Consider the following 13093-nt stretch of genomic DNA (forward strand, 5'->3'; position numbering starts at 1 on the left):
CTCGCTAAATACACGTAAATTATTTCCTCGTAAATAACACGCGAAGTTTACGTCGTATTTATGAGGAAATAGTATTTCCTCGTAAAAGACACATCAAATTACATTGATTTTACGACGAAACGCTTTTGTCGTTACTTTACGAGGAAATAACGATGACATTATTTTTCCACGTAAGTTTCTCGTAAAATCGACGTAAATTTACGAGGATTGTTTTTCCTAGTTAAGCATGTGTTTTCTTGTAGTGATTACTTAACCCAACAAAATTCTAGATTTCTTTACCAAACAGAAAGATAGACTAAAACTACATCAAAACATAAAGCAATGTAACTGAGTTATGATTTGTAAAATTAGTATGCTTACCGTAGAGGTCACCTTTGAGATCACAGTTAGCCTCAAAATCTTCATATGAATGAAACCTGAAACAGTCTTCATCAAAAGGGATTGGAATGTCGAGAAGAACCGACATCTCAGAGTTCCATGTGAAAGACACGGTTGCGATATGATCAGTAACCCGATACATCGGTTTGTTTTTCGATCCGTAGAAGTTGATGAGTTTGTAAAATGATCCTTGTTTCATCTCAGGCAAGTATTTCTTAATATGTCCTGGTGGGATGAATCCTTGAATGACAGTTCCCTATCGTCGGAAAAGAATAATAAACCACGAAATGAGAATTAAACCTCATAATTTAAACAAATACGATACCAAACCCTACTAGCTAACTAACCAATCGTATAACAAAACATCAAAAATCTAAGTTTTATGTTTTATTAACATAACTAATTAACCATAGCTTCGTCTTCAAAGTTTAATGAAACGTCAAAAATTATCGGAAAACACAGATCTCACGATCTAGAAACAATTTTTAGAGAATTGACGAACCTGCTCGTCGATGAGGAGCATTTACAGGCCAATAAGGGTCTTCTTCACCGGGTTCCGAGCCTCCCAGAAATGGATGAGTCGGAAGCGCAACTGGGTTTCATGGGGACCTAGAGAGACATCTTTGAAGAACATAACTTTTTCGTCAGAGTCAGAAGAGACATGAGACTTCCCATTTCGTTTCATCGCCATGGCTTGAGATTTGAGTGGTTCTAGGGTTTTGTTTAGTACGAAGAAGAGCGATCAGCATATAAAGGAGGAGGAAAAGAGGGAGGTGAAACGAAATCATTAAAGAGGTATTGATTGATCGAAACGAAAGTATTGATTGTGTAGAATTGGATCGATTGATTCTAGGGTTCGTTGCTCTTCGATCAGAGAAAACGAAGTGATAAGGGTGAGGAGAATCGTCATCATTCGACGGTTCGGTTCTACTTAGTGTTTTGTGTCGCAAACACGAAATGCCCTGAAGTCCAAATGGCAATCCCATAAAGCCCAAATCGTAATCACGAAGCCCACAAGATATATTGGTCGACTTTAGACGAAAGAAAACCGTGAGGCCCCGTCCGACGTGTCCAATCGCATGAACCTGATTGGCTGGAATTTCCCATCCTACGTGGACATGCTCCCTGCTCGGTATATTTTGCTTTTTGTAGTGTTAGATTTAATTATTTAACTAAACGCTGAATAAAAATCGAAGTTAAATCAGATCCATTAACAAAGTTAAATCGAAATTAATATAGTATTTCAATACTTTTATAAAACTTTAATTAATTAACTAAATAAAAATAAAGACAAGTGTAGATATGTTTCATATTTATTTATTTATTTCAAATGAGAACCATTTTTACAGCTTTTGTTTTGTTTCTTCTTTTGTAATTATTTTAATTTTGTAGTGAGTGAGTGAGTATATTTTGAAGAAAAAAAACTACCAATAAAATGCTTTAGATCATGAAAAATAAGGTAGTACCAAATATTATAAAAAGGAAATCTAATTATACAGAATTTGTTTATCTGTTAGAGGGCACATAAGTCATTTTGCATGACGGATCTGAATCCCTATATAAGATGGTTGTATCCCCTCTTCTTGTATTCTCCAGAGAGACAAAATCTTTCTCCTTTCTCTGAAACACAAATTCTAATTGCAATCACGGACCCGAAGGTAACAGAGAACCCTCGCGATTCGATTAAACACATCGAAATGATCGTCGATTCCTTCTGTTATCTTTCCGTTATTTTTGGATTTTGAAATCAAGACACCCTAAATAAATTCGATTTTCTGTGTATTGATTGACGTGTACAGAAAGGCAAGAAAACAACTCCTTGGATCGGATCAAAAATGTCGCACTGTTTAATCCTAAAGCCGGCGTGCATGGGCTGTGGATCACGGTCCGATCTCTACGGAAGCTCGTGCAGGCACATGACGTTGTGTCTAAAGTGTGGCAAAACCATGGCTGAGAACAAAGCCAAGTGTCTCGACTGTGGAACCGTCCTCACCAGATTGATTCGGGTTTTTGATTCTTTCAGTTTCATAATCGCTTTGAGAGAGAGATGAAGACAAAAAAAAAATCAAATGGGGGTGTTTCTTTTTTGTAGGAGTATAACGTCCGTGCGGCTACACCCACGGACAAGAACTACTTCATTGGTAGGTTTGCCTCTGGTCTTCCCAATTTAAAGAAGGGCTCTGATGAGAATAAATGGTCTCTTCGTAAAGACATACCACAAGGTCGTCAGTTCACAGACGCACAACGGGTAACTGAATCGGATCATCATGATCGTGTTGTTGTTACAAATCATTTTAAGACAATGCTTGTGGGATTTTGTAGGAGAAGTTAAAGAAGAAGCCTTGGATCTTGGAAGATGAGACTGGTCAGTTTCAGTACCAGGGGCAACTTGAAGGCTCCCAGTCTGCAACTTACTATCTCTTAGTGATGCAGAACAAGGAGTTTGTCGCTATTCCCGCTGGTTCTTGGTATGTTTCTTAACGTTATTATGTAAACTCTAAAATGGTAGATTCTGAGACATTTTTGTATTATGTTAGGTATAACTTCAACAAGGTTGCACAGTATAAGCAACTTACACTGGAAGAAGCGGAGGAGAAGATGGATAACCGTAGAAAAACGGCTGATGGGTATCAGAGGTGGATGATGAAAGGCGGTGAGAGTGACAAAGAGGCGGGTGGAAGCAGTGGCAGGGGTCGTAAGAAGTCATCAGGAGGCGAGGAAGAAGAAGAAGGTAATGTCTCTGACAGAGGAGAGGAAGACGAGGAGGAAGAGGCTTCACGGAAGAGTAGACTCGGTCTTAATAAAAAGAGTAATGATGGTCGCAAGAAATCTTCAGGCGGCGAGGAAGAAGAGGGTAATGTCTCTGACAGAGGAGAGGAAGATGAAGAGGAAGAGGCTGCACGCAAGAGTAGACTCGGGCTTAATAAAAAGGGCAATGACGACGATGATGAAGAAGGTCCAAGGGGTGGTGATCTTGACATGGATGATGATGATGACATTGAGAAAGGTCTGTTGTAATTTTTTTCAAATTTGTCTGTAAATTAATTTTCCTAATGTGTGTTTGGTTTATTTAGGGGATGATTGGGAGCATGAAGATATTTTCACTGATGATGATGAGGCTGTTGATATTGATCCTGAGGAACGTGAAGATCTTCTGGCACCTGAGATGCCTGCTCCTCCTGAAATAACGCAGGTCTGTCTTTGGTTTAGTAAACACTTGAATTGAATTGTTGGTTCTGTGATGTCCCAACTTTTTTTATTTACAGGATGAAGAAGAGGAGGGAGAGTTGAGCACATCTGGTAAAGAGTTGAAGAAGTTGCTTGGTAAGTCTAATGGTTTGAATGAATCTGACGAAGATGAAGACGACGATGAGGAGACAAACTTCAGTATTTCGAAACAGAAGGATGCGACCAAAGAAGTACATATTGAGAGCAGTCCTCCTCCAAAACAGCCAGCACAACCTTCATCTTCTGCAAAACCATCCAAGGGAAAGAGAAAACTGAATGATGTCGATTCTAAAAAGCCTAGCACCAGCAGCAGCTCTGCTCAGAAGAAAGTGAAGGCTGAAAATGTAAGTCACACTTGCTTCTGTTTTTACGTTTTGGAGTGTATTTACTTTTGTCTTGTCATGTGAAGGAAGAGAAAAGCAACTCGGTTTCAAGATCCAACGCAACAGCCGTGAAAGCTGAACCAACTCCAGCTTCTGCTACGGGACCTGTGACCGAAGACGAAATCCGCGCTGTTCTGATGGAGAAGAAGCAAGTCACTACACAGGACCTTGTCAACGGGTTCAAGCCAAGACTTAAGACCAGAGAGGTAATATTTTTGCTAGAAAACTCTATTCTAAGAGTATGATATCTGAGCTTAACTATGGAGAGAATCAATCTTTTTTTGTGGATCTTTACAGGACAAGAACGCTTTTGCTGATATTCTGAAGAAGATCTCAAAGATTCAGAAGAATGCTGGTTCTCAAAGCGTCGTCGTTTTGAGGGGAATATGAGACTTTACTATCTTCAGAACTAATTCTATTTTCTGTTATCATATGATCTCATACCAGTTAAGCAAACTTAAGTATCCTTTCTGATTTCTTGGTGTCTAAACGTAAGAATCAAGTTCAATGTTTATTTGTCTGAGCAAGATAATAACCTATATAACATATAAATTCTACTAATCCTCAGCCCGACAAAACATAAAGAAAGTGTGTGCCAGATACGAGACTTAAACCCCATGGAGACATGTCAGATACCATGTCCTTGCGGCATAAAACAGTGTCACAGAGCCAACATATGTTTCTAACAAGAAGCGTAGCAACCATATCTTCAGCAACTCCTGCAGGCAATTACTCCAATGTTTCGACAGACTCACACCAAACTGATAAGGAAATGGAAAAAACTTTTCCATGTAATTCTCTACTCACAATCATGAGGTTTTCATGCATCAGCCTAATTAACAACAAACACAACTATAACCGGCCTCAGGTATGTCACGAATTCTACAAAATAGTCAGAACCGGTTGACGCAAAATCACTTGGTTTCGCTTCTCTGGTAAACTGATCGGTTAAGCAATATTTTCTTTATAAAAATATTTTCTAAACAAATATATCCTTCAATTATACCAAATTAATCAAATTTTTATATAAAAAAATTAAACCGAAGAGTTCGCTCAATTTTGCTTTCTCTGTTTAATTTAGAGTACGGCTCAAATTTGTTTATGAACTGCTGGTAAATAATGTTAAATTTATTAAATATTTGTATACTAATAAAATAAAGATCTTACGGATGAAATACAACGGATTATAAACTTAGTGTATGGTTTTATACCACACGAACCATCCCGAAGAAACTCTATCTATTTTTCCAACATTTTATGGTTTTAGAAACACTACAAAAGGTTACGTACTTTGAAGCATTGTGTGATTCTAGCCACAATATGATGAGATATTAAACAAATTCGTGTTATTTTAGCTAAATGATAACATGTTCAATTTAATTTCGCATGAGTAACGATATTAATGAGAAAAAACAGAATCTATTTTACAGTCAATTTCTTAATTACAATCACCCACGCACCACAACTTATTGTTGTTATTATATATACCCATAATACAGAAACAAGTTCCCTAAAATACAAACCTAAATTACATATATCGCTGACACAAAACACTCATATATCTTTGTGTGTTTAATCATGGAAAGGAAAAATAACAAGACGTCGAAAGCCAGTTCAAAAAGGAAAAATAACGAGATTTTCAATCCAGTCAGCCAGTGGAACATCATTATAACGTTGACAGCATCAGACACAGATTCGAGCAATACGATAACGATCCCGAAAGAGTTAGTAGAAGCCAAGATCTTTCCTCTGTGGGGTAGCAAACGTTGCAAAGGATTGCTAAAACCTGACTCGTTCGAGATGGTGCATCTCTATGAGCACCATTCTAAAGTTACAAGAGGTGTGGCAATGAAGAAAGATGAGCATGGAAACTTCAAGCTATGTGGATTGCCTTCCGTTCTCGGGGGAAGACCTTTCAAGACGGGTGATGTTATTGGGTTTTGGTGGGATACACATTGGGGTAGGCTTAATTTCGAACTACTCGTGATTGCTTAGTTGATGGAACATTCTCGCAACTTCATTTCTTGAATTTGTATATAAGTACGTTCTGATTTGCTGATATGTTTATGATTAAGTTGTTTTAGTTCTATTTATTTTTTAATCAATATATGTTCTCAACTTCAACTTCATTTGTTACTAGATAGAGATTATGCATGTTACTATTGATAAGATGAATCTATTTGGCATTATCTTATTAAAAAAAAATTATTGGCATTGTGAGGATATATTTTAAGAATTAATATATAAAGAATCGAAGAGAAAAGTTTCACCAGTTTTTATTATTTTTCTATGTTTTTGGCATTCGAATTTAAAGCTTATAACATGTGTAAAACTATTTTTCGATTATTTTATCTTTTTGAAGATTATATGTGAGTGAGAGCCTATATTTTCAGTGTCAACGTATATCTATTAAAAGTTTAAAACTGTAAATCAGTATATCAATGATTGATGGAAATGCCAAAACATTGGCGCATTGTTGGTTTAAAGTTGTTTGAAATGTGATATACTGTCATGTTAAGTTGTTAACTATCAATGAATCTGACGTCATTATTACTCAGAATAAAAGATAAATATTTTCGATAATTTAATTATAGAGCCTCTTAATTATATTTCCCCTTTTTTGTTTAGATTACAATTTTCATCTTATATTTTGTTGTAAAATTGATATTAGTATATTGATTGACAGGAAAAAGAACAGCATATTCAAAAGAAAACCCTTCAATTTAAAGGGATTTTTCATACAACTGTTTACGATTTGAGTAGTCCTTTATGGGCTATGTCATGGCCCACCGGTTTAATTGATGATACGGAATAGCTTTCCTATGTTGAGAACCGGTTAGGAAATTAAAATTAGTAAAGTTGATTATAGGCAGCAGCGTAAACAGACACATGACTGCTCATGAACTTGAGAACAGAGATTGCCTCCACAGTGCCCTAGTTTTAAAAAAAAAATTCAATGTAAGAGAAGGCTCTCTAAAAATGGCATTAGCTCTTCCCATTTTCTTCTTCTCTCCCTTCTCCATTAGACAATACGAATTTAAAAATAGAAGAAGAAATCAAGAAGACGTATCTAACCCAAAAATTGAAAATTCGAGAACTTCAGTAAGCAGATGAGTGGATATATAATCATCTCGCGGGAATAAATTACAAAAAAATCGATATTTGTTTCGCAGCTTGCTGAAAATCCTGATTTGATTGAAAGGAATTCGAAACCCTAAAACTAGCCGTCGTCGCAAGAAAAATGAAGAAGACGTTTTGATTTTATAAAGGGAGCCAGGAGGGGTAGAAACGTCTTTCAGTCTGTTGTAGGCTTTGGCTAAAACCCTCTTTCCCAGAAAGAGGATTCGGAGTCAGTTACTAAAGTTGATTCGAAAACCGGTTTGATCAGGAATATCTAAACCGATCGGTTTCAATCGTAAAACCGCTAATTCCACATCTCCGGCAAACGAAAGTTGGAGCCTTTAAGAGAAAAGTTTCCCCCTTTCACTGTAACGAACATCTTCTGCTGCTATACAAGGAGCGCGTTTGATGAGGGTGTGATAAAGATTTCTCTGGAGTGGGGGTAGTGATGGATGAGGAGAGAAGGGTGCTCTGCCCAGAGAACCAAGGATTAGCGGATCATGTGTTGCAGAAGAAGCGAGAGTACGCAGATAAGCCCAAGGGTCTGTCCGAGAACCTGGAGAGGACATTTATCAAGGCGTATCGAAATGTGTGCGACTCCAAGGATCCCATTACCACACTCAAAGACTTATCCCACATAAAGTATGTTTCTTGAGCGATTAGGGTTTTTGAGTAACATTGAATGTGGAGTCTTATTACTCTCTTAGTCGCTGAATGATCCCATCACTCAATCAATTGCATTGCAGTGTTTTGGGTTTGTTTTAATTCACAGTTTGATTCTTGGGTTTTGGTTGGTGTAGGGGCTTTGGCAAGTGGATGCTTAAGATGACGAAAGGATATTTTGATAATGGAGCTGAAACTTCTGAACAAGAAGATTTACCTGAAAACTGTGCTGGTAAATGGTGTTAACTGTATCCAAACACCACACTTGTTCATTATGAGACATCAAATGTAAGGTTTTAAACTTATGGTTTCAGGGAACAAGGCTAAGGCAAAAAAACGGTACACTCCGCAAAGAAACTCTGTGTCTTATGCATTACTAATAACGTTGCACAGGTTACTTACTTCAGATACTCTCAATGTGTTGTTGCTTTCCCCTCTCTGTAAACCCTTCTTCAGGACTGTTTTGTTCTTTTGGTTATACCAGAGAGACAGCGAATGGAAAGGAGTTCATGCGCAAAGCAGAGCTTATTGATGCTGCTGAAGCAAGTGGGCTCTCACACGCTCCTGTTGGGTAATGAATCAGGCTCCTTCCTAACCTTTTGGATATGTTGTTTCGAGTCTGTAACTAGATATCATTTCTCTCTGATCTATTCTTCCATGTCACTAGTCCAGAGAAAGGAAAAGGGAAAGCAGGACTTGGAAACTCTAAGAGGGAGTGGTATAGTGGATGGAGCTGCATGACTACTCTTATACACAAGGGTTTAGTGGTCAAATCTAGCAACCCTGCAAAGTAAAATAAATACTCACCTTTTAAAACTATATATATATATATATATATATATATATATATATATATATATATATATATATATTTATTTATGTCTTTGTGGCTTTTGACTAGTACTATATGTAGATAAGTTGACATTTACCTTGTAACATAGGATGTGTTATTGTTTTTCTTTCTCATAGGTACATGCTGACAGATGAAGGTCGGGAAGTAGCAAATGATTGTATCACACGATCTGGATTACCTACACTTGACATCTTATCAGATGATGATAATGAAACAGCTAATGAAAATTTCATCTCCTCTTGTACCATTAGAGAACAACAAACAGCCATTCCTAGTGATATTCTTGAAAAGGTACTCCTTCAAAATGGTATCTTAAATCTTCAGTTTTCTTTCTTATACAGTTTTGTTAATTTTTTGTCTTTTTCTTGTATAGTTTACACCGTTTGGGTATTCTAAGGAACAAGTCGTTGTTGCATTCAGAGAAGTTTCAGATGGATCTCAGGACAAAGATCCATCAACTCTCTGGTTATCTGTAATGTGCCATCTTCGTCAAGCAGAAGTTTATAATCCCTGTCCGGACTCTCGAAACAGAAGGAAATATTCACCAGGACCTTCTAGACCGCAAAATTGTAGGGTCTTTAGCAATCATATGTTCCTTATTGCGGTGTCTGTTGAAGGTTGGATGTTTCCTTTTTATGAAGTCTTACCTGAAAATGAACAGGTCAAGTTGATCTGGAGGGAACTCAGGCTAAGAAGTCCCGCTCTAGCAATGATGGATACACCTTAAAACCATCTGGTCCAACGCAAACCTGCTCATCTTCTGTATGTAACCATTTGCAATTTTAGCTTTATTACTTGAGATCAGCAGTAAGTAGATTTATTAATGAGCATTTATATGTTTCATGGTTACAAAGCTGCCTTCAGCTACTAATATCCCATGCCTTCCTCCTCTTACATTTGGAGAAGCATTTGAGGAAGCTTATCAAGTGATCTTGATACTCGATGACCGGGAACAGTTTGCCACTAAGGGGTACGTGGAGCATCTAATCTTTCCTCTCTGCTCATTTCTTTTGATTTGAGCTTTCTTATGAATTACTTATCAAAGTGTTCTTATTCACAGATCACGATCCAGGAAAATAGTTGATTACATATGCTCTGAATTCAAGATCAAGATTGAGGTTATCCTTTGTTTTTCATGGACAAATATCATCATACTTAACACAAACTAACTGGAATGATGGTTGTTGAATCTGTAGGTTAGAAGATTACCAGTAGGGGACTGTATCTGGATCGCCAGGCACAAGTGCCTTGGTACTGAGTATGTTCTGGACTTCATTGTTGAGAGGAAGAACATTGATGATTTGCGCTCCTCAATCAGAGACAATCGCTATAGAGACCAAAAGCTTAGACTTCAGGTGTGTGATGAGTATTCTACTTACTCAACGTTTCCTTGATACTTATTTTCTTCTTTTAAAATTGGTGTGTGCGCTTATCAGAGATCTGGATTCAAGAAGCTGATATACGTCGTGGAAGGGGATCCAAACCAGTCTGATGCAGCAGAAAGCATCAAAACAGCGTAAGAGTTTCTTTTTTGATTGGTTTATGCATTTAATCTCTGAGAGATGGAACCAAACTTGTATATATATATATGCTTGTGTAGTTGTTTCACAACGGAGATTCTGGAGGGGTTTGATGTGTTGAGGACAAGCGGGCTTGGTGAGACGCTGAGAAAATATGGTCATCTCACTAAATCAATACACCAGTACTACAAGTCGCTGGTGAATGATGATGATGGCCAGAACAAAGCGGCGTCGTATCCTTGTTTTGATGGTTTTGTGAAAAGGTGTCAAGATCTTGATAAAATGACGATCAGCGATGTGTTTGCCATTCAGCTTATGCAGGTATGCTGATAATAAGTATCTTTATTGTTCAAGTCTTTTGAGTAAAGTATTGTGGATTGGTTTTAAGCTTTTCTTGGTGCAGGTTCCGCAGGTAACTGAGGAAATAGCCATAGCTGTTCTTGACATGTACCCAACACTTGTATCTCTTGCTTCTTCCTATTCTCAACTAGTAAGCTTCTTCTTCTTCTTCTTTTTTTTTTTTTTTCCTTGCATGAGATCTTTTTTAAACACATATTTTGAACTAGAAAACAATCAATCTGTGTTTTTGAAGGACGGGAATGTGTCAGCACAAGAAGAGATGTTGAGAAACAGGAGCAACAGTGTGATTTCTGCAACTGCTAGTAAGAATATATTCAAGCTAGTTTGGGCTGAGTGACGTCGCCATTTGTGTCTTTGTGGTACTGTGTAACTAGCTAGTAAGAGTGTAAACTAAATTGCTCTTTTAGAATTTTAACAGTGGTTAATAAACCGCTTTAGCCATTGACTTATTTGTAAACTAGGTTACTTGTTAGACACGATTGAATATTAAGTTTCAAAAAGACATACATACATAGGTCACGTCGAATGGTTGCGAAGTCCCACCTATGCTGTATCAGTATCTTAGACTAAACCAAACCTAATTTTTCACTTTCAAACCAAACCAAATCGAACCGAACATTAATTTCAATCTAGTTCTGTAGGAATGGTTTTGAACAGAACTATCCGAACTTCCATTTTGGGAAATTGCCAAACTAAGCCGAAAATGCCAAACATTTTACATGCTCTTTATTTTCGGCTTAGTTTAGTTTAATCAACTCATTCACTAAACTAATATATTCAAATATTTTGGTTTATTTTCGGCTTAGGTTGACAATTTCCCAAAACTTTTCAAACCAACTCATTTACTAAACTAATATATTCAAATATTTAATCATGGCATTCTCAATTGATAACAAAAAATTAACCTTTTGTGTGACATGTTAGATCATGCATAACTATTTATAAATTTTAGTTTCGAAAAACCTTTTTACTCAGTTTTAGCCTTTAAAAATATACTACGTGTGTTTGATTACAATCTTCTAATTTTCAAAAAAATATACTTTTAATAGGCTTAACAATTTCTGAAATGATTGATTCTAATAGGTTTTAGTTCCACGAAAAATTTCTCACTGATTATGTTTAAATGCATATCATTTTAAGGTTTCCAGATTTACACATTATGCTTTCAAATTATCATAACTAAAAATGTATAAATTTATGAATTTTATTTATATATACTTTTAATAAAAACAAATGTTAAATATGTCCTTTTAGATTGGAAGTCATACACGATAAACAGGGCTGGCTCATATATGAGGGCGAGCAGTGCGACCGTCCCGGGGTCCATAATATTAAGAGTTCTCTCGCGCATCAGACGGACACTCTTCAGTAATATGCGGATAAATTTTGATCTAACCAATGGATCGACCTCTAAACTGGCGGAATTTAAAAGCTAACTTAGTTCTCATTCTTGTGTAAAATTATGAGCTTCATCTAATGGTGGGAAGACCTCCATCCGGTGCTAAACCTCTGACACATCTGGACAGTTATGCATTTTAAATTACTCCAGAATCTCCAAAATTCTCCAAAGTATACATGAACATGCAAAGACCCTAAAATGACTCCAAAACAATAATATATACGCTGAAACCAGACTTATGACATGATTAAAATTCATACAAACCAAGGTATACCAATGGTTTACTTTGTTTGGGGAGGAGTAAGGAAGAAAACATGATAATGATAATGAAAGATTTTCGAAAGAGAAACTTAAATCTCGACAAATAAAGAAAGATGGGAGAAAATGGAAGAAATGGATTAACAGGAAAATGAAAATACAGGCGATTTTGGAGGTGTATATAAACAAGGCCAGACCAGAGAAGAAAGGGGGAAGAAACTTAGTGTATGCAATTAGGAACCTTAGGCTTTATTTTCGTCTTTTACTAAATGAATTGCGACTCACATAGGTTTTCTTGACATAGGTGGTTACTCTAGTGAACTTAGGTAGGTTTTACTGCCCGTTTTATTAGATTTATGTTGTATGTTTGATCGGTCTCTAGAGCGCTTATACGCAAACTCAGAGTAAAAGTCTCTTGTTTTAAGTTTGTTTTTGTTATAAAAGTAATGAAAAAGTCTATCTTTATTCATAACATAGAGGTTCCTTATATAGGAGATTACACCGTCATAGATAAATTGAAAGATTACAAATCATAATCTCTTGGTTATGAGCCATCCACAATCTGGTTCATAACACTCCTCCTTGGATGCCATAACCATTTAGAGCTTGTAATGTGCTTTAATGTTGTCTCATTAAAACCTTACCAGGAAAACTCAATTGAGACAAAACCATGGTGAAGGAAAAAGAGTACAACACACATTACTCCCCATGATTTGGACATTACTGAAGGTCCCTTGGACCTCTCCAATTTTCTGCAATCTGTGGGTGATGAAGATCTTGGGCAGAATATGCTTCGTCCTCGAACATGATAGTTGGTTCTTCTTTACCATCGGCCATGCCACAATCTGATCGAACATATTGAGTCATCGACCTCAAATACACACACACGAAATCTTGGATGATGTTGCTGTGATATGCGTGTACCACCATG

General features: G+C 36.8%; 3 protein-coding genes across 3 annotated transcripts; all 3 read left to right on the forward strand.

The window, feature by feature from the left end:
* The first annotated feature begins 1983 nt into the window (after nt 1-1983).
* LOC106315967 (transcription initiation factor IIF subunit alpha) lies at nt 1984-4466 on the forward strand. The gene is made up of 10 exons (XM_013753821.1): nt 1984-2036; nt 2178-2384; nt 2471-2626; nt 2701-2846; nt 2916-3080; nt 3189-3385; nt 3453-3571; nt 3645-3950; nt 4016-4195; nt 4287-4466. The coding sequence occupies exons 2-10, from the start codon at nt 2214-2216 to the stop codon at nt 4377-4379; spliced, it is 1533 nt and encodes a 510-aa protein (XP_013609275.1). The 5' UTR covers nt 1984-2036; nt 2178-2213; the 3' UTR covers nt 4380-4466.
* Nucleotides 4467-5567: 1101 nt separating this feature from the next.
* Nucleotides 5568-5984, forward strand: LOC106314619 (putative B3 domain-containing protein At4g12617). The gene has a single exon (XM_013752462.1). It carries the CDS (start codon nt 5568-5570, stop codon nt 5982-5984), a length of 417 nt encoding a protein of 138 aa, XP_013607916.1.
* A 1457-nt stretch (nt 5985-7441) lies between these two features.
* Nucleotides 7442-11033, forward strand: LOC106313677 (crossover junction endonuclease MUS81). The gene is made up of 15 exons (XM_013751562.1): nt 7442-7751; nt 7910-8004; nt 8087-8165; nt 8257-8343; nt 8440-8562; nt 8742-8916; nt 8999-9194; nt 9287-9387; nt 9480-9595; nt 9686-9743; nt 9822-9980; nt 10062-10141; nt 10226-10466; nt 10549-10635; nt 10738-11033. Exons 1-15 carry the CDS (start codon nt 7558-7560, stop codon nt 10840-10842), a joined length of 1896 nt encoding a protein of 631 aa, XP_013607016.1. The 5' UTR covers nt 7442-7557; the 3' UTR covers nt 10843-11033.
* Nucleotides 11034-13093: the final 2060 nt, after the last annotated feature.

The sequence above is a fragment of the Brassica oleracea genome, chromosome C9, assembly GCF_000695525.1.
Source record: "Brassica oleracea var. oleracea cultivar TO1000 chromosome C9, BOL, whole genome shotgun sequence".
NCBI classification, from domain to species: Eukaryota; Viridiplantae; Streptophyta; class Magnoliopsida; order Brassicales; family Brassicaceae; genus Brassica; species Brassica oleracea.

What these genes read in the sequence shown, in the direction of transcription:
- LOC106313677 (XM_013751562.1), top strand. Translation starts at nt 7,558, where the DNA reads ATGGATGAGGAGAGAAGGGTGCTCTGCCCAGAGAACCAAGGATTAGCG. An exon ending in CTCTCACACGCTCCTGTTGG is followed by an intron (nt 8,344 to 8,439) that starts GTAATGAATCAG and finishes CCATGTCACTAG; the next exon opens with TCCAGAGAAAGGAAAAGGGA. An exon ending in GCAGAAAGCATCAAAACAGC is followed by an intron (nt 10,142 to 10,225) that starts GTAAGAGTTTCT and finishes ATGCTTGTGTAG; the next exon opens with TTGTTTCACAACGGAGATTC.
- LOC106314619 (XM_013752462.1), top strand. Translation starts at nt 5,568, where the DNA reads ATGGAAAGGAAAAATAACAAGACGTCGAAAGCCAGTTCAAAAAGGAAA.
- LOC106315967 (XM_013753821.1), top strand. Translation starts at nt 2,214, where the DNA reads ATGTCGCACTGTTTAATCCTAAAGCCGGCGTGCATGGGCTGTGGATCA. An exon ending in TCCTCACCAGATTGATTCGG is followed by an intron (nt 2,385 to 2,470) that starts GTTTTTGATTCT and finishes TCTTTTTTGTAG; the next exon opens with GAGTATAACGTCCGTGCGGC. An exon ending in CTCCTCCTGAAATAACGCAG is followed by an intron (nt 3,572 to 3,644) that starts GTCTGTCTTTGG and finishes TTTTATTTACAG; the next exon opens with GATGAAGAAGAGGAGGGAGA.